Here is an 18,923-nt window from a genome sequence, read left to right on the forward strand (position 1 = left end):
CCCAGGGAGGGAGAGTGGATTAGGAAAGCACATGAATCACCAACACTGTTATTTTGGGGAAAATGAGGAGAATGGGGTAACGTTACCTTTGAACCCGAGGACTGGTGGTGACACACGTTGAGTTGTCTTTTCCCCGGTTGGTGTTTAATTTTGGGCACTAATTTCATGAGTGATGTGTAACAAACTTCAGTATTAGGCAGAACATTTTCAGAATTGATAATTGAGACTCTGGGATAAATAATCTGAAGTGAGAGTGACGTCTCCCTCACGGATACTCTCTGATGACTGCACAGAGCTTCAGGAACAGCGTTGCTCTGCTTGAGGTGTGGGAACAGACTGGATGACTTTCCAAGGTCCCTTCCAGCTTGCTTGGTTCTCCCAAAAAGATGCAGAGCCAAAATAATCTCTAGGAGCCAATCACAGTGTTCCCACAAAAGGTTGGATCTTCTTCAGAAGCAGCTTCACAGGGAAGTCCTGGAGACGCTTCAGACTGAGGATCTGGGAGAGACCCTTGAGCAAGGGTGAGTTGTAGCCAGATGACAGTGGCCACCTCTTTGTGCTCCCTGATGACTTTCCACTTCCACCACCTGAATGTCACCCCACTGAGCTCCACTTCTTCTGAAGGTCCCTTCTTGAAGCCTCCAGGTGCCGGGTGTGAGTCTGGCACTGCTGAAACAGGGCTTGTCATCCCCTCCCTCCCACGGGGAGCAGCTCTCCTGCACATCCCCCTTTACTCTCCATCCACAAGCAGGTACCAGCAGAAAATTGGGCAAGGAAGGAGGTTTTGAGGGATGGAGCAGAAAAGTCACTCTTTTCTTGCCCTCTTTTTTTGTCCATCTAAACAAGTCCCAATTCAAATTTGGATGAGGGGTTTAAAGTGAATGAGGATATCCAGCTTCTCCTGTTTGTTTATTGGTGCTCCCCCAGCAAACTGCAGGTTTCCCCATTCCCTCCTCAGCAGCTGCTGCCTGTCCCACGTGCTCCCAGCCTGCCCTCCCCCCAGCAAGGTCCACCCCAACCCCAGGGCCTGCCCTTTGCTGTGGGACACCCTCCTTTACACACTGAGCTTGGCTGAAGTGTTTTGGTGGAGCAAACAGCCCTGGACAGAGGCACAGTCACAAATCATGGGATCAGCCAGGCTGGAAAAGCCCTCCAAGACCATCTAGTCCAACTATCCCCCAGCACTGCCAAGGCCACCATTAACCCACGTCCCCAAGTGCCACATCCACAGGGCTTTTAAATCCCTCCAGGGATGGGGACTCCGCCACTGCCCTGGGCAGCTGTGCCAGGGCTGGTTCAATCCCTGGGTGAGCCATTCACTTAAGAGTTGGACTTTGATGATCCTCGTGGGTCCCTTCCAACTCAGAAAGTTCTGGGACTCAGTAAACCCTTTCCATGAAGAATTTTTTCCTAATATCCACCCTAAACCTCTCCCCTTGGCTCAAAAGCATCATCCTTGCCAGGGAAGGATTAGGCTCTCCATAATTTTTATCTATTTCATCCAATTTAGGCACCTCTGTGCTTGTTCTCCCAGAGCTCAGAGTTGCTCCTGCGGGATCTCTCCACTGGCTGTTCCAGAGGGATCTGCTGGTCCCCATGGGACCTGTGCTGGCTGCACCTCTGCCTGGAGGGAGAAGGTAAACAGAGAGCGAGGCGTTCACGGAACAAACGGCTCTTGGTACCGGGCGAGGGAAAATTATCTCACCAGAAACAGATAAAGGGAAGGGGAGGTTCGTGTGGTGCCAACCAGGCCTCTCCTGACTCCATCCGTGACGTAGGCTCTGCCTCCAGCTAAAAGTGCCCCGTGCCCTGGCTGCCTGCCCCACACCCGGCTTGGGGAGGCTCCTGCTCGCCTGGCACCATGTCCGTCACCATCTGCCAGTCCATGGGCTTCGTGGTGTCTGCCCTGGGCATCGGGGGCATCATTGCATCCACCTGCATGGACCAGTGGAGCACCCAGGACCTGTACAACAACCCGGTGACTGCCGTGTTCAACTACCAGGGCCTGTGGCGCACGTGCGTGCGGGAGAGCTCCGGATTCACGGAATGCCGAGGGTACTTCACCATCCTGGGGCTGCCAGGTAGGGCCCGCTGGCTCAGAGGGCAGGGGGTGGGGGGCACCTGCCAGAAGATCTGTGGGAGTGGCTGTGATGGGTGGTTTTCAGTGCAGAGTGGGAACCCCGAATTCCAGCCAGAAAGGATCTCGGGTGCTCCCCCGGTTTGGGTAACAGGTCCCTTGGAGAGACCTCCACCCAAGACCCCTCCCGTGACCAAGCAACTCTGTCCTAACCAGAGTGGGGAGGATCAGCAAAACTCACCCCAGCTGATTCTGGATTGTGTTCCTGAGGTTTGTCCAGAGCTGCTCCGTGGGGCAACTCATCCCCTGCGCCGTGGGGTCGATTCCTCCTGCAGAATTCCAGCTGTGTGGCTTCCCACCAGAAGCCACTAATATTCTTGTCATTGGAGCAGATCCTTTCCTAAGAGGATATGTCACAGTTTGGCTCACAGTATTTCGGGATGGGCTAACACCACCAGGCTGGATTTCCCCTTAATTCTCCTTTGGTTCCATTTTTCTTCTTCCACGGGAATCATTCCCGGGCTGGTTGTGCCCGGAGTATCTCGGGGTGCAAACAATTAGGTTACAACAGGATTATCTGGGGTTTTTTCTTGCCTTAATACAGTGAGAAAAAAGGCACTTAGGCTGTTACACCCATCTGGCCTCTGTGCTTTGACACAGCGAGGATGGAGGGAAGAGCTGCTGTCTGGTGTTGGATGTGCTGCAACATCCCAGAGCAGGTGCCAGGGACGTGTTTTCCTAGAAGGAAACGAGCCTGATCCCGCCTGGACATCCAAAGAAGGGTGTTTGTGCAGGGCTTGTGTTCCATCACAGTCAGCAAAGCTGAGCAGCTTCCCTGTGGGAAAACTCATGGAGCAAAGGGCAGGACAGGTCGGTAAAACTCGACTCCAGCAACTAATTACTGGTTTAATGGTTGGACTTGATGGTCTTAGAGGACTTTTCCAACCTTTATGGTTCTATAAAGAGATTAAAGTTGCCACATGAAGAATAAATTGAAGTGTAAAAACCCAAATCCTCCCCACACACAGATACACCCACAACACGCTGCAGAACTGCCTCAATTCTGCTGCTCTAAAAGCTTAAAATGACAAAAAAATGTGACTCCAAGGAAGAAGCAATTAAACTTTTCAAGTGTTCAGCTCTGGGAACTGCTTTAATCTTTGAAGAAACCAGACTAGTTGAGATTTGGGGGGTTTTGTTCTTTCCAAATATCTTTGTCGCTAAGCTCAGCATTACAGCAAAAAGAAAAAAAGGGATTTTTTGGCAATTCCCAAACCTGCAGAATGGTGTCTGTAGGGTGGGTGTTAGTTTTCTAAAATGGAAATGTTGGGGGGGTGGATTTCCTGCAGGAGCAGGATTTTCCTGCTTTGAGACAGGCTGTGGGAGTTCAGTCTGCCCGTGTCCCTGCCCGTGGCAGGTGGTTGGAATTAGATGGTCTTTGAGGTCCTTTCCAGCCTGTGATTCCATGAATCTGTGATTCTATGAGTCTGGGATTCCTCATCTCTGTCCCACAAGCTCCGTGGATCCCTCCCAGGAATGACAGAAATGAGCATCCTATCCTAAATATCAGGATTTCCAGGGAAACCATCACCTTATGGTGGAATTCCCAGCTGGGTTTGCCAGGTTTCGGCTGCCACCCACAAAAAGGGGTTTAAAAGACCCCAAAAAAGAAATTTAAAATAAATCTGAATATAAAGGTAGGTGGGTGCCTGAACCCCCCAAATTTGCCATCTTCACCCTCAGGGCTGTGGGGGAGCTGTGGGAATATGAATATTTATGTGCTTTTTGTGACCGGTGTTATCAGCTCTGCCCTACAAAATGAGGTGGAATTTTTTCCTTTCTTTTTAATGAATTCTTCAGAAGTCCCCCCCCTCCCTGCTCCCGTTTCCCCCTCCTGTTATAGATTGGCTGACACTTCCCAGTCTCTGGAGGAGCCACAAACCCACTCTCCCCATTGCTGTGTTTTATGGATTGGCTCCATCTCCCAGATCCATCTGCTCCTAAAGGCATTTCTTCCCACCCACCACCAGCAAAGGGCAACTTTATCCCAACTAGAGTGGGGGGGGAAATGAGGCTAAAAAATCTAATTATTAATTTAAGATATTATTTAAGAGCATCCTCCCCATGTTTATTTTCACCTCGCTTGCCATTAAACCCCCCTCTCTACCCACCCCATGGTTAATGGTTTGTCAGCATTTCCATTATAAACCCCTATTTATTATTCTGACAATGGCAATTTATATTGGGAACAATAGTGCCAGAGTGAATAAAAATAATAGGACTCTCACAAGCAGCGAGGTGACCTGAGCACATCGAGGAAGTTTTGCTTTCCAAGGGTTTTTTTGCCTCAATCCCTCGCTCCCCTAGCAAAGATTAAACCTGTCTTGCCCATCATCTATCTTCAATTTGGTTGGGAATTTTAATTTCAAATAGATGGAGGAAAAATCAAGATAATAGATGAAAATGAGAAATAACCCAGGTTCTTTGCTGCTCAGCTATAAACAGTCAGTCTCTCTGGTGGAATATGTCACTTGAGAACTGAACCTGCTTGCTCTTGATTTGGCTTTCTTGTGTTGTTTTTTGCTGCTGGTTTGCTGTGTGAGGGTCTGGAGGACACAGAAGGAATTAGAACACACAAAAAAAGGCACAAATAGCAATAGCTGAGCTCGGGCAAGGCTGGGAACTTCACCTCATGAGGAAATCAAGAGGCACCTTCTGCTAAAAGGAGCATTTTCCAGTTGCTTCCAAGTTTGCTAAACTGCAGGAACAAGGGCAGTGATTTTCCTGTTTGTTCTTGGTGTCCTTTTCCCAGCTCAGTGAACCTGCTTCAGCCATTTCTGAGGAGACAATTCATTCCCTTTTGACCCTTCCAGAAGGGCTGAGGCAACAAAGCTCTGGGGGCTTGAAACAGAGGAATATTTTTGCTTTTCCAACAGCAAGCTTTGAAAGCCTGAGAGTAGCCTGTTAAACTTCTCCAATCAGTAAAAATGTCCATGTTAGAGGGGTCAGAGTGAAACCAATCCCTGGGAATGTAACCATGACTTCCCTGAGACACAGCTGCTCTCAGCTGGCTGGTGAGAGAGGGTGGCAGAGGCGCACGGATCTTCCTTAGGAGAATTCCTGTGAAGGAATTATTAACATTGGCTTCTCTGCATTTCCTTCCTTCTGTATCCATGTTCTGACAGGGTTTTCTTTGAGTTCCTACAACCGACACACATTTTGTGACAAAACCTTGCTTTTGGAGACGGGGCATCCCACCAACCAAGGAACAGCATCTCTGCTCCCTGGAACTCTTTCATGCCCAAAGTTTGTGAGGATGGGGGCTGTTGATGACCTGTCATAAACCTCCACTAGTGGTGGCCATGGGAAAGTCTCTTCCATGTTCTTTTTGCTGCTTAAAATCCCTTAACCCAGTCAAATTTCGAAATATCTGCAGGTAACTCCTGTAACCTTCTTGAAGCATTTGGAGACCCAGTTTTGTGCACAGAAGGATTAAGGTGGCCCAGGTGGGCTGGAGACTTGCCATAAACCCACCAAGGGCACCCGTGGGGCTGTGGGGGGGTTTGTACTCCCAGCAGGAGCTGAAGGAGGTGCAGGGATGGGGGAAGAGCCAATGGAGGGGTCTGGGGCACCCCAACCCCCAGTGACATGTGGGGTGGGAAGAGGTGGCCGTGAGCTGGGTGCTTGTGTCACATTCTTACTGTTTTGTGCCTTCACACCATGCAAAGGTGAGAGACAGGTTAAAAGTGTTCTAAAGGATCTGGGATAAGGGCTGGAAGAGGAGCAAGGCAAGGGAGATCCAAGGGGCTGTGGAGATGTGGGGCTGGGATACAGCTCGTAGGCATCTGGGGCACAGTGCAGCTTCATGGGCCACCTCAAAGGACCCTCTGGACCATCTGAACACCAGTGGGGTGGATCTGAGCTGGGGTGAGGTCCTTCCATGACCCCCTTTCCCCACTGAGCTCCAGAAGGGCCGTTCAGCCCTTCTCCTGGTGGAGCACACACTCCTGGAGCCCGCGGTCATCACAGCAGTGGAGGGCAGGGGGAGAAGGGGGAGAAGGGTGGGTTTGCCTTGGTTGGGTCTGGACAAGTTGGAACGGTGTGAACAACTGGCAGGGTGTGAGTTCTATTTGCAAATTTGAAAGCAAACATGAGCTGTAGGTGGTTTTTGTGGGAGAGGCAGCGATAACATTGCGGGGTTGCCATGGGCCCGGAACGGTCTGAGATAACGGAGAGTCGACGCCTGGGCAGATAAAACAAATGTGAGCTGAGAGAAAGGGGGCAAAGGGGAGTGGGCACAAAGCCCCCTTCCTTCCCCTGGTTTGGGTAAACCACTGGAGATGTCCCAATAGCCATGGGAGCCCCGTTCTCTGCTCCTTGGAGAGGGAGCTTGGCCTTGGCAAGAGCTGTGTCCTCACCGAGCCCCTTCCCAGCGTTTCCACAGGACATGGGAAACCCTCTGGCCTAAGCTTTCAACCAGCAAGCTGGAGAGCAATCTATCCTTCAGCCACTCCTGGCTGTGGACATCTCCCACAGGTGGCTGGAGAGGAGCATCAGGTGGTGCTAAAGATGCTTAGACTTGTCCTACAGCTTTCCTATCACCCAACCACCTCTTGGGGTGTGCTCTGAGCCAACAGCCCAGGTAAAACTCCCAGGTGACCTTCTGTTCTCTGGGGAAATGGGATGATGAGTTTTTGCAAAGGGAAACATATTTTTCCCTGAGTGGTTCAGAAACAACGTTTAAAAATAAGCTTAAAATCAGAATATCTGAGAGGGGCAGAGGAAATGTGCTGGGGAAGGGGTGGGATGGAAACAAGTTTGGGTTTTTTCTCCAGAATTTTGCTTCAACCAACCACTGAGGAAGGTGTTTGCAGGAGCTTTGACTTCCCACTGTTTCCAAGTGTGATGCTGATTAGAGAGTAAGAAAAAGCAAATGTTGGGATGGCTGGATAACACCTTAGCCAATATTTTTAGGGATGAGCAAACAGAACCCCCCCAACCACAATAACTCTTCCAAGATGACACCATGAGGAGAGCTGGGCGTGGCTGGGTGTTTGTCTAGCTCTTAGCTCAGGGCTGCAGCACGAGCATCATCACCAAAATTGCTTCTTCAGCTCCATTTTTGAGGGAGCAAACATGAGGTTTCAGTGGGGAACACACAACCCTGAGCTGGTTTATCTTCTTTGGAGACATGATTCAATCTGGCCCTCAAAATCCAAGCCAGGCTCATCCACCTGGGCTTTCCTGGAGACTGTTGGTGATATTTTTGGGTTGCTCTGGGGTTTAGGTGCCCCTGAATGAGAGGGTGGAGGAGAAGTAGCATCTCACATCAACAGGAGGAGATTCTGTCCCCAAGGAAAGGTGTGTGAGGTGACAGATTGGGTGGCAGACCCTGGCTCAGGGCACATCCAGGGGATGTCCCTCTTTCCAAGAGGTGTCTTGGGGGAGCAACGGAGCTTGGGATGAGAAATGGTGGAGGAGGAGAAGAAAAGATGGGCTTGAAGAGCTGCTCCATCTGCATCCAGCTGAAACCAGCAGGAAGGGTTTGAGGAAGGAGTGGTGGCTCTGAAAAAAAATAGGTTTGCCCTTTTAATTCTCCTCCTGTCCTTTGCTTTTTCCTCCCCAGAGGTTATTTGGAGCTGTCACCAGTCTCTGGGATAATTTCTCTGGGCAATGTTGCACACTCAGGATGCAGGGTGGCCCCACCTTTGGGATAGGGGGAGGAATAGCTGTTCCTCTGACCGGGTTTGAAGAGGTTCAGCCTGGAAAAAGGGATGTGGTCTCTTACCACCAGACAGCAAGAAGAAAGCAGGCGAGTCCTGGGGCTTGAGAAGGAGCAGAGTCATCCTGGAGAGCTGCTGAGCAGCATCAGGGGTTGGGTACAACCAGCTTTTCTGGGCTGGGACACAATTCTGGCTGGGAGACCACAAAGGATGGGATGGAGAACCGTCCACATTACTGGTTTGAACCCTTTCTGTCCTCCTGGCTTCCAGGTCCTCCCCATCCCTAGTTGTCCCCCCAGCTTCTAGGTCCTCTCCAGCCTTGGTTTATTACAAAGATGAGCAGTGTTCTCATCCAAGGTGAGCAATGTTAGCCCATGTCCTCTCCCTCACAGAGGATAAGCAGTTCCTGCCCCCTCTGGTTCTCAAGGGCTCCCTGCTGTGAGTTTTGTTCACCTTATTAGTTTTGCTGGCAACTTGGCACATAGCAGAGCCAGCCCTTCCTCTGACATAAACTTGCCAAAGTCAGTGAAAATTAGGAAATTTGAATAAAACTGCTGGAAGCAAAGACATCTCGTGCCTGGGCCAGTGGTGGCCATGACTTGTGGCCACCAGCCATGGAATGGTGCTCTGGCTGCTCCAGCAGAGCCCAGCACATCTCTGTGTGCTGCCCACCAGCTTGCACAGCCCCATGAGCCAAAGGGGTGTCCTGGGAGGGAGTTCTTCAGGAGGCAGAAGCAAAATCCAAGGGGTAGTAACCCTGTTGTAACTCCTCCATGCACAGAAACAGCCTCTCCTCTCTTCCTTGTGGCTCCCACACGTGCTGATGGTGCCTGTGGCAGGGAGGGGGACCAGGACTGCTTAAAGTGGGAATTTGTTTCTAGGTCAGGGTTGAAGGCAGTCAGTGGAGAGGAGTATGAGATGGGGAGGGATGCGTGTGAAGTCTGGAAGGCCCTTGGAGCTCACTGTGCTCTGCTGGCAGTGGCACAGTGGGTTTATATGGCTCCTCTAAACCCAGCACTTCTCCCCTGTGCAGAGGAAATGAATTTCCTATTTTTTATATCCACACCCCTTTTCCAGGACCATCCTTCCAGTCAATACAGATAAGCACCCCAAAAAGGCCATTTCCCAATGGTCCCTGTGCTCTTCTTCCTCCCCCAAGGGTTTCAGTGGGGCCACGTGTTGGTTGCTGGGATGTGGGCGGGTGGAGAGCTGGGCTGGAGGAGCTTTGCTGGGCTCTTGGTGCCTTGGGTTGTGCCATGATCAGCATCCCACACAACCTCAGTGATGCTCCAGGGGCCTGCAGGGAGCAGCCATGCCCTTGGGCTGAGCTGGTGGCCCCACACCCTCTCCCAGAGCCACCACTGGTGTCCCTGGTTGTTGTCGTTGGTGTCCCCGGTCGTCACTGTGCCTCTTGTGGGGACACCTCCGTGGGTGCTGGGGTATCGAGATCCCCCGTATTGGGCTGGTGGCAAAAGCAGAGGGTGGCCTGGGCTGAATTCCCCTGGGAACACGGTCCTTCCCTGTGCCAGGAAGGCAGGAGGAGCCCGAGGGGCAGCGCAGGGTTTCGGTTTGGGGCCGGCACAGGCCCCAAGTGGGTTACTCAACACTCGGCAGAACGTGGCTGCTCCAAGGGGGAAGGACAAGCACTCTGAAGGACAAAAGCTCATATCTGCAGCCCTGCCAGCACAAACCTCCCCAGCCAGAGTGAAACTGGACTATCTTGCAAAAACACTTTGAGCAAACAGCGCTCCACGGAAAGCATCTGATAAGAGCGGCCGCGTTCCCGTGGCTCGGGGAGAGGACCCGGCTGCTCCCATTAGTGCTGCTGCTCCCCCGGGCATCTCACTGCTCTCCCGGGGACACACCATGTCCACCACCCTGTGCCAGGTCATGGGCTTCCTGGTGGCCTCGCTGGGTGTGGCGGGGACCATCGTGGCCACGGCCACGGACACGTGGAGCACCCAGGACCTGTACGACAACCCCGTCACCGCCGTCTTCCAGTACCAGGGGCTGTGGAGGAGCTGCGTGAGGCAGAGCTCCGGCTTCACCGAGTGCCGGCCCTACTTCACCATCCTCGGGCTGCCAGGTAGGGCTAAACATGCTCCAGGTTTGACCCGGGAGCTCTTCCTGTAGCTCTGCGCAGTTCTCATCCAAAAATGAAGCAGTAGGAGCTTCCCAAAGGAGTTATTCCTTTGGGAGGAATAACGTTTCCAGGCCACTCAGCGTAAAAATGTGTGTGTGTATTTATTGCCAAAATGATACCTTTACTCAGTGGAAGTTACACCTTGGAGAAACTTGGAGCAACCCGGGGGTGATTTCTGGCTGAGCATCACAGGTTCAGGCATAAATCATCCCATCTCCGGTGATGTGAGGGAAGAGAGGGTGTTTAAACCCCCAGGGATTGTCCCTTTGAATGGGAACCCCAGGAAAACAACTGCGTGGAACTGTGTGTTGGCAGAGAATAATGAAAAGGATTGGTTTTTCCAAAGGGGAAACTGGAATTGGAGAAATCCACCTGTGAGCAGGAAGGGTGAGGAGCGAGGCAAGACGTGTTGAGTCACTCTACATTACCTGGGCAGGGTTGGCGCTGCAGAATCGATTGCAGGGGGGTGTTATTTTCCTGTTTGTTTGCCAATTTTACCAAAAGAGCTGTTTTTGCCCTCCCACTGCATGGGAGGGTATTCCAGTGTTCCTGGCCCATGGGAGAGGGGCAGCCAGCCTGGCCCTCTGTGCCAGCTTGGGAGCTCTGGTGCCAGCCAGCAGGAAATGTGCCCTGGGAGTGTCTGTGGTGCCCAACTGCAACCAGGTCCTAGCCATAACTGCTGCCCACAGGCCTTATGAGTGAATGTGGGCTGCAGTCCTGTATCCTCAGGGATGCCAACCTGGCTTCCCTCTGGGAAGCTTTGCCAAGGACCAGGGCTTGCTTTCCGAGGACAGCCTGTGACTGTCCCAAGGGCTGAAATGGGGTAAATGTGTCTCTGTGTTTCTTCAGGATTGCTCAGGCCACTTCTCTTCCATTTAGAGGAGCAAACCTGATATTTAGAGTCCCTTTTCCTATGGCACCATTTGCTTTAAGGAATAACAAATATATTCATCAAACTATATATATATATAAATGTTGTTACTATATATATCTTTAGAATGGTGTGTGGAGGCGATTGGTTTTCAAAGAGCAGTGAGACAATGGTAACCATCCTCTTGGTGTCAATTTATCTTAATCCAGATTTTACATTTTAAGTAATTTTTAGGTAATATGGCAAATATGCAAAGCAATATCACAGGCAATATCTGTCGTGTCTTAGAGATATTCTGTCAGTTTGGATCTTTATGTGTCCATTTAATTGATGAATACCTTAAAACATAAGCAAAGAATGCCCCTGTTTGAATTGGGTTAACTTAAAGACCTTATTTTTTTCCCTGAACTTTCTATATCCCATCAATCATTTGTCATAAAGCCAGATTTCCATTTTTTTTTCCCAAATTTTGTATCAGCAACAGAAATGCAGGTGATTTTTACCTTAAATGACTTAAAGTTGTTTTAGCTCCTCACCTCTCACTACTCTGGGGAGAAAGAGGACTCTCTGGTTTCCCTTACATCTGGAAAACACAGAGATGCAAACTGTGCTTTCAGATCACTGGCATTTATTTTGGTGAAGAAACTTGAATTTTTGCTATTCCCTGGTTGTGGGACACCACCCCTTTGTACAGAAATCAGGTGTGCAGATATGGAGCCAAGTTCTCCCCCCTCATGCAGAAGGTTTATCCCAAACCTCGGTGGTTTCTGTGCTTGCCCTAAACTCCAGGGCTCTTAGCTCCTCAGGCCATTTTTTTTTCCTTACTCTCCTATTTTATTTGTCTAAACCCTTCCACTCCCTACTGTGGGAGGTCATTCACCTCTGTTCAGAGGACTTTTGGTGGAAATGCACTCAAAGCCTCAGTGCTCACTTTCCAAAGGGCTTCCAGTCCCAGGAGCCAAGTGGAGAGGCTTCCATGCCATGGGAAAACTTTCTTCTCCTTCCCATCCCTTTGTGGAGATGGTGCCTAAGTCACTCTCATGGAGACAGGAATGGCTATTTGGCATTTTTTCCTCTGTGTTCCACTCCCTCCCCTTCCCAACAGCTCCTTTTCTATGGAGATTCACCAACTTGGACTTCGGTGCTCCAGAAAAAGTGTAACATCCTTGGCTGCTTGGCCTCTTGTGTCATTCCATGGACACACCAGGAACACATCTCCTGGGGACCAGCAAGCTCTCTGTCAGATCTTGGCTTAGGGTCCCTTCTTGATGGGTTGCAAACACCTCATGATAACACCAAGGAACCACAAGGTCTGTAGGAAACACCCAGGAATGAAGGACCATGTTAGGGACGAGGAGCTCCTTCAGGACTCCCGGTGTCTGCTGCTGGATTATCAGCCTCTCCTGCCTGCCCTGAAACAAAGGCACTTGCAAAGGAACTTCGGTGGTTGTAAAGACAAATGAGATGGAGCTTTTCTTCTCTTTGCAGCTTTGTGCTTCCCATCAGGTGCTGCGGAACAACCTTTGAGGGCTGATAAGGCGTATCCGGAGCTCCTTGTTCTCCGCTGGAGAACAGCTAATGAGCTCGCACCTGGGGGCTGATGAATGGCAGATTGAAAATCCCCGGCTCGTTAGCACTTGTTATCGGCTGATAAGGGCAAATTGAGTCATAAGAGGCAGCCCCGGTGGGACTGCCGGTGGGAGAGGGTGGTGTGTTCCCAGTCTGTGGGTGGCAGGGTGCCTGTTTCTGTGAGCCCACGGTGCCAGCGCTGCTGCTCGGGGTGCTGGTGCTTCACAGCACCCACCTCTGCCCTCTTGCCCACCCTGTGCGAAGCCAGCAGTCTGCTCCGTGCTCCCCGGGCACCCCAAGGGGTGACAGCCAGGCTGAGGGAAGTCCCCGGGGCTGCAGAACACTCTCCTTGCCCTTCTCACCCCACCACGAGCCCAGTCACCTTCCCTGGAGAGGGACAGTCACGCCTGGGGAGCATCAGAGCCAAGCCCAGGGCCGGGAGAGCTCATGGGAGGGCAAGAGAAGGCTTCAAAGTGTCCAAGCCAGATCCCAACAGCCCTTGAAATGCTTTCGGCCCCCCCCTCAGCGCCGCCGCCTCCCTGCCTGTGCCGGGGAGAGAAGGGGGAGAAGTATCTGGGGCCAGCTCTGGATTGCAGGGAAGATGGGATATGTGCCACCTTATTAGAGAATCACCTTGGTATTTACATCCCCTTTCCCCCTCCACTTCTCTGTTTTTAAAGGTGCAAGTTTGTCTTTGATCTCCCCTTTATTTTTCTAGGGAGTCTTGAGGGGTTTTGTTGCCTTCAGCCCTCGGCTCCCTCAGGAATGACCCACCAGCATCCCAGCCTGCCTCCAAACAAGCATTCCCACCTCGTGGCAGGCTGCTGGACAAACTCAGGCTGGGGGCATTTGTGTGCTGTGTTAATGAACATGGACAGTTTTATACAGGACTGTTACAAATCACCATTGAAGGGATATGTGGAGCAAGGTCGTGGCCAAAGTTTTGTTGGTGTGTAATGTTTGTCAAGATGATTTTCTTCTTCTCCTGTGCCATGTGCTTTCCTGTGGATCAGGAACATCCAGAACTGCCTTTGGAGCCATGCAGTAGCTGGAAGTATCATGGAGAGCTGGGTGGAGCTGTCTGCTGTCCTTGCTGCTTAGGGATTAAAAATAAGAGTGTTTTCTTAGTCAATTAAGTAATGAAACAATTTGTGCTTCTCCCAGCTCCCCACTAACTCTTCTCCATTAATTTCAGATGAATGAACCATGGCTGATGAACATTCATAAAAAATCCTGTCTGAGCCATCAAACTCCTTGGGAAGCTGGGGCAGAGAGCCTGTTCCAGAGATAACACTCCAGTGTAAACCCAGGGCCCGTTTGCCGAGGTTTTCTTCCTTAGTACTTATCTTTTCAGACAGAACCAGCCTTTAAAATGCTCCCAGGCTCTGGCAAGTCTCTTGTCAGTCACTGCCCGTGTCTCCCTCTGTTCCACAGCCATGTTCCAGGCCGTGAGGGCCCTCATGATTGTGGGCATCGTCCTGGGCATCCTCGGCCTCCTCGTCTGCATCTTTGCCCTCAAGTGCATCCGCATCGGGACCATGGAGGACTCTGCAAAAGCCAACATGACTCTGACCTCTGGCATCATGTTCATTGTTGCTGGTAAGTGCGTGGTGTCCCGTTTTCCCTGTGCCTGGAATTGAGGGTGGCCAGGTCTCCACGCAGCTGCTCTGGAGCCACCCAAAGCGTTGGTGCTCTCATGGAGTTATTGGCATCTGTCCTCCAGCTCTGGGCCTCCTGGAGTCAAGTGGTTTCTAGCTCTGCTTAGTGAAAAAAACACCCCAGAAACCAGAAATTTGTATGGACAGAACAAGGAAGACTTGGGAAAAAAGCCCACAGATAGAAAGGAAAATATTTCTCTTAATTTGTTATATATGTGTTGTTGTCATGTACTATTTTATTCTTTATTTATGTATCATATTTTTTATGAGTTTCAGGCTTTATACATAATAATTTTAGGAATAATTTTAGAGGTTTCATAGCTCAGCTATGAAGTAATTTTAAATACCTTGGGTTATCAGGAGGGCTGCAGGAATGCCCAGTGTTGCCCAACTACCTCATTTTAAATGCTTAACACATCACTTACAGGTTTTCCTATTTTCTTCTGAGATAGTAATCAAATCAAATCCATATCCTAATGAATGGAAGGAGAATGCCCCTATCTAAAATCCTTAAAATCTCCAGTCTCAACTGGTGAGGAGCTGGGCCCCCATGTGCCTGGTGGAGCTGGCCCTTGGTCACACCTCTGCCAGCTGGAGGTTGTTTCTTCCCCAAACAAGTGGGAGAAGTGTTAAAGGTTTGCTCAGACCTCCCCAGAGCTGTGAGGAATTGTTTTGGGAAAGACCCAGAGGTCTTGGTGGGTGTAGGAATGATAAATAGGACTTTGGATGCCCAGGAGATCTGGAGTCCATATATCTGGGCCAAAAATCCTCACATTACACTTAGTTTTGTTTTGTTCCTCCTTCCACAGTGTCCCAGGCCAGGCTGGATGGGGCTTAGAACAACCTGGTCCAGTGGAAGGTGTCCCTGCCCATGGCAAGGGGTGGAATGAGAGGAGCTTTAAGGTCCCTTCCAATCTAAACCATCCTGGGATTCCATGTTCAAGTGTCCTATGAATCCCTCTGCTAAGGAAAACAGGGGATTGGCATCCCTGCCAGGCTCCTCAGGGCTGGGCATCATCACTCTGAGCCCTTGTGCACATGGATGGAAGAAGGTCCCACCTCTTGAGGCTGGGCTTCCAGACCTGGCAATGAGCAGGTTGTGAACCAAACGTATCTCCTCTTCCACAGGGCAGAGAACCTGTTTTCCACTCAAAAAAATGATTTCTGGCAGGGAACCTTTTGTCCATGTTTGTCACTGTAAAACAAACCTTTAACACTGAACTATTGGATATTTTCAGCTGCTGAAATGATCTGTTTGTTAAACTCATTTTCTGTGAGAAAACACATCAGGAGGAAGATTCCTGCTGGGCTGATTTGGGATTGTGGGGGGTGACACTGCATTCCTGCTGTCGGAATTGTAAATGCAAAGAAATCCTGGCAGAAAAGTGTAACGTGTTGTGTTGCTGAAGGACACAGAGCAGTGTCTCATCCAGCTTTCCAGAGCTGGAAGGTGCTTCCCCAAGGCCACAGGTGACTTTTGAACCATGTGGGTCTCAGTGTGTCCCTCTCTCTGATCCAGGCCTGTGTGCCATCACTGGCGTGTCTGTGTTTGCCAACATGCTGGTCACAAACTTCTGGATGTCCACCACCAGCATGTACCAGGGGATGCAGAACGTCCAGAACAGGTGAGTGGTCAGCTGGCTCAGGGGGCTCCACGGTGGGGATCTCCCTCAGGGTTGCAGCCAGAGGAAAGGTCCATCTGGGAGCACATTGGGATGGTCACAGGACTGGGAAGATTCAGTCCCTTGGGAGATAAAGTCTCTTACCTGCCCTGGAGACGTTGGCTGGGATGTCTCTGCTCCTGCAGCTCAAGGAGGAGGTGGGGAGCCCATTGAGGGACTTCTGGGTGCTCCTGCAGGGCTGGGGGAGGATGACAAGGCTCGGTGTGTTCTGGGGGAGCAGCCTGGCCCCTGTCCAGCCCTGAGCAGTCTCTGTCCTACAGGTACACCTTCGGCTCAGCCCTCTTCGTGGGGTGGGTGGCTGGCGGCCTGGCCCTCGTGGGGGGCATCATGATGTGCCTGGCTTGCAGAGGGCTCATTCCAGAGGAATCCCGGTAAGCTGAGCTGTGGGACAGGTGGGAAGGTGCTGCCTGAAACCTTGGCTGTTGGGATAGCACCCAACCAGCCCAAGACATGTCTGTGAGATCCCCATCACAACAGTTACCGTGATGGTGGAATCACAGAATCATTTAGGTTGGAAAAAACCATCCAGTCCCACCATTAACCCAGCACTACATCAACTCCACCAATACATGTTTATTTACTTGCCCTTTTTGGGTCAAAAGGGACCATTTGCCTTCCCTGACTGTGTGGCTTGCAAACAAATAGAGCAGGAGAGAGACCTTGACATCTAAAATTTGCAATGTGCTGGTGAAGTCAGGCCCATTAATTGCAGCTTCATTTGCAAGGTGCACAGCAGATCATTAGAAGGTGGAGATTGCATCAGGTTACCCCTATGATTTATGCAGAAACATAGAGTGGTTTGGGTTGAAAGCAACCTTAAAGATCATCTAATTCCAACCCCCTGCCGTGTGGGACACCTCCCCCCAGACCAAGTTGCTCCAAACCCCATCCAACCCAGCCTGGAACACTTCCAGGGATGGGGCAGCCACATCAGGTAGACCTTTGTACACCTACACAGCTGGTTCTTGTATGTGGGTCTTCACTCAACCAAGGAATTCTGATGAGAAGGGAATCATAAGTTCATGAAAAACCAGAAAAGGGTCTTGCAGTCTGTCCATGAGTGGATGGTTTTGAGCTCACTGAGTGTCTCCAAGTGATGATGAAGTCGCCTAAAGTCCAGCAGCAAACAGGAACAGAGGGTGCCAGGTCAGGTGGTCCCAGACCCCCCAGTGCCTGATGGCACCTTTTGTGTCTCTTTCAGGTACAAAGCCGTGTCCTACAAAGCATCAGGACAGAACATCTCCTACAGAACGGGGCCCTATAAGGGCTATGAGCCCGACCCAAAGACCAGGAAGGGCCCAGGGTATGAAGAAGCTCCTCGGAGTGAGGAGGAAAGACGCTCCTACCCTTCCAAATACGACTATGTCTAGCAGACCCTCTGGGCTCAGCTTGTGCTCTCGCGTGTATTTGTAACTTCAGAAGCAAAAAGTGCAGCAACCAAAGCAGTCTGTGAACAGGATTGTGTTTTCTGTCGTGTTTTCTACTCTGAGGTTGCATCCTGGACATTGGTTTTATTGGACTGCCTGCCACGAGGAGGTCTGTAACAAAACACTGCCTTTTGGTGCTCTCAGAGTAGAACATTTTGCTCCTGTTTTATGTATAAACTGATATCCAGGAGCGGTGCCTTGTGCCCTTTCCCAGTTATTCCAATAGTGAAAATTCCCCTTTAATAATAGCTGTGTATTTGAAGTAAATTCAGCTGTGTCCCTTTGGATGTGCCCAATGCAAACAGACCCCACAGTCATGGAATTCTCCTCCCTGGTGACTGTTCCTGCTCAGTCACACCTTTGCTTTGCTGGTTGTACTGATCTGCTGGGAGATTTAATCTGATTTATGTTCCTTAGACATTTGCTGTAACCCGTGATACCAAAGTGTATTTATTTCTTCTGATCTCTCCAGGGAATATGAATAATCCATTGTTATTCCTACAACAGATCTTTGCTGTAACAGCTCCAAGCCTCTGTGTGTGACCAGTGTTCCTGCAGATGTCATCTTTAATGAGGCCAGGAGAGTTTCTCATTTAGAATTAATTACAGTTACATTTGGAGCAGAAATCCCAGGGAGCATTAGATATTTAACTCCATACCCACACCAGGACTTGCTTGTGTTAATTCTTCCCCCAGTGATGTGAAGATTAACTCCTTGGTGGGATGTTGCCTCCTCCAGCCAAGCCATCAGAGAGGAAGTTCATTTGAAGGGGTCAGAGGAAGAGAGATGAGATGTGAGAGCTGAGGTGGGAGGGCAGAGCTCTGTGCTGTCACCTGGCTCCAGAGCACATCCTAACAAAGCTCTGCAAAGTGCCCGTGAGCAGAGCAAAGGGATGAATTGGAGAGAAAAAAGGGCTCCAAACCCTCCCAAGCGGCCACTTTGGTGGGCACCTGCAGGAGGTTTTAGCACCACTTGTCATGGTTATCAGTTCTCTGCAGGAGTTCACTGGCACAATGGTTTTGGTGAAATGCTGGTGTTGGTTTGATGTTCTGGAGGGTTCAGAGTGGAGCTGAACGTCCCTCCAGAGCTGGGCCTTTGGTGGGTGAAGCTGCCACCAGGCTGGTGGCATCTCTGGTGGCTGGTAGGGATAGAGGCAGGCTGTGCTCCCAGTGGGAGCTCCCAGTGGGCACAGTCCACCACCTCCACATCCATCACTGCTCCAGGACCATCCCCTGTCCCCAACCCCCAGGTCCCTACAGCCACCATCCCAGAGGCAAATCCCAGCAAGGTCCAGGAGGGGGGAAGCTGCTGCCCCTGGGGAAGGGCAGCAGGAGGAGGAGCAGGAGGGAACACCTGGGAGCTGATGGTTGGAGAGAGGTGGGAAGAGCTTCCATCCAACTCTTGGATGAAGAGCTCTTGGCCCCTCCTGCTGCCTGGGATAAATCCCTGCTGGATGTCAGGGCTCACCCTCCCTTTCCTACTACTGATGGGCTTGTTTGGAGGATCTGTTTTTAAAGGAGAACAATTCAGTTTTGCAGAGGTAAATCCTGTTCTATCTTAAAAACCTTGACACTCTTTTCCATGGTTTTATCTCCACTCTCAGTATAAACTTAGATTTTTCTGCCTTTTTTTTTTTTATTTTTTGCATGCTGGATTTATTTTTTGGCTTGTTTGTTTTGTTGGTTGTTGTTTTGGTTTTTTTTACGTGAATATTAAAAAAGAAAAATCTTAAAGACCAAAATCACTGTTTCCAGCTGTTTCCATTTGTTCTG

At 50.5% G+C, this 18,923-nt stretch overlaps 1 protein-coding gene across 2 annotated transcripts; it reads left to right on the top strand.

Annotated features, from left to right (window-relative positions):
- Positions 1-1,861: 1,861 nt before the first annotated feature.
- On the top strand, positions 1,862-17,382 carry CLDN18 (claudin 18). Of its 2 annotated transcripts, none has more exons than XM_027650647.1 (5): positions 1,862-2,081; positions 13,818-13,982; positions 15,561-15,666; positions 15,984-16,094; positions 16,925-17,382. In XM_027650647.1, the coding sequence occupies exons 1-5, from the start codon at positions 1,862-1,864 to the stop codon at positions 17,091-17,093; spliced, it is 771 nt and encodes a 256-aa protein (XP_027506448.1). In that variant the 3' UTR covers positions 17,094-17,382. The 2 variants fall into 2 exon arrangements, with proteins under 2 accessions (XP_027506448.1, XP_027506447.1); XM_027650646.1 differs by lacking the exon at positions 1,862-2,081 and adding an exon at positions 9,667-9,886.
- Positions 17,383-18,923: the final 1,541 nt, after the last annotated feature.

This window comes from Corapipo altera, unplaced genomic scaffold (genome assembly GCF_003945725.1).
Source record: "Corapipo altera isolate COAL_440 unplaced genomic scaffold, ASM394572v1 54, whole genome shotgun sequence".
In the NCBI taxonomy this organism is placed as follows: Eukaryota; Metazoa; Chordata; class Aves; order Passeriformes; family Pipridae; genus Corapipo; species Corapipo altera.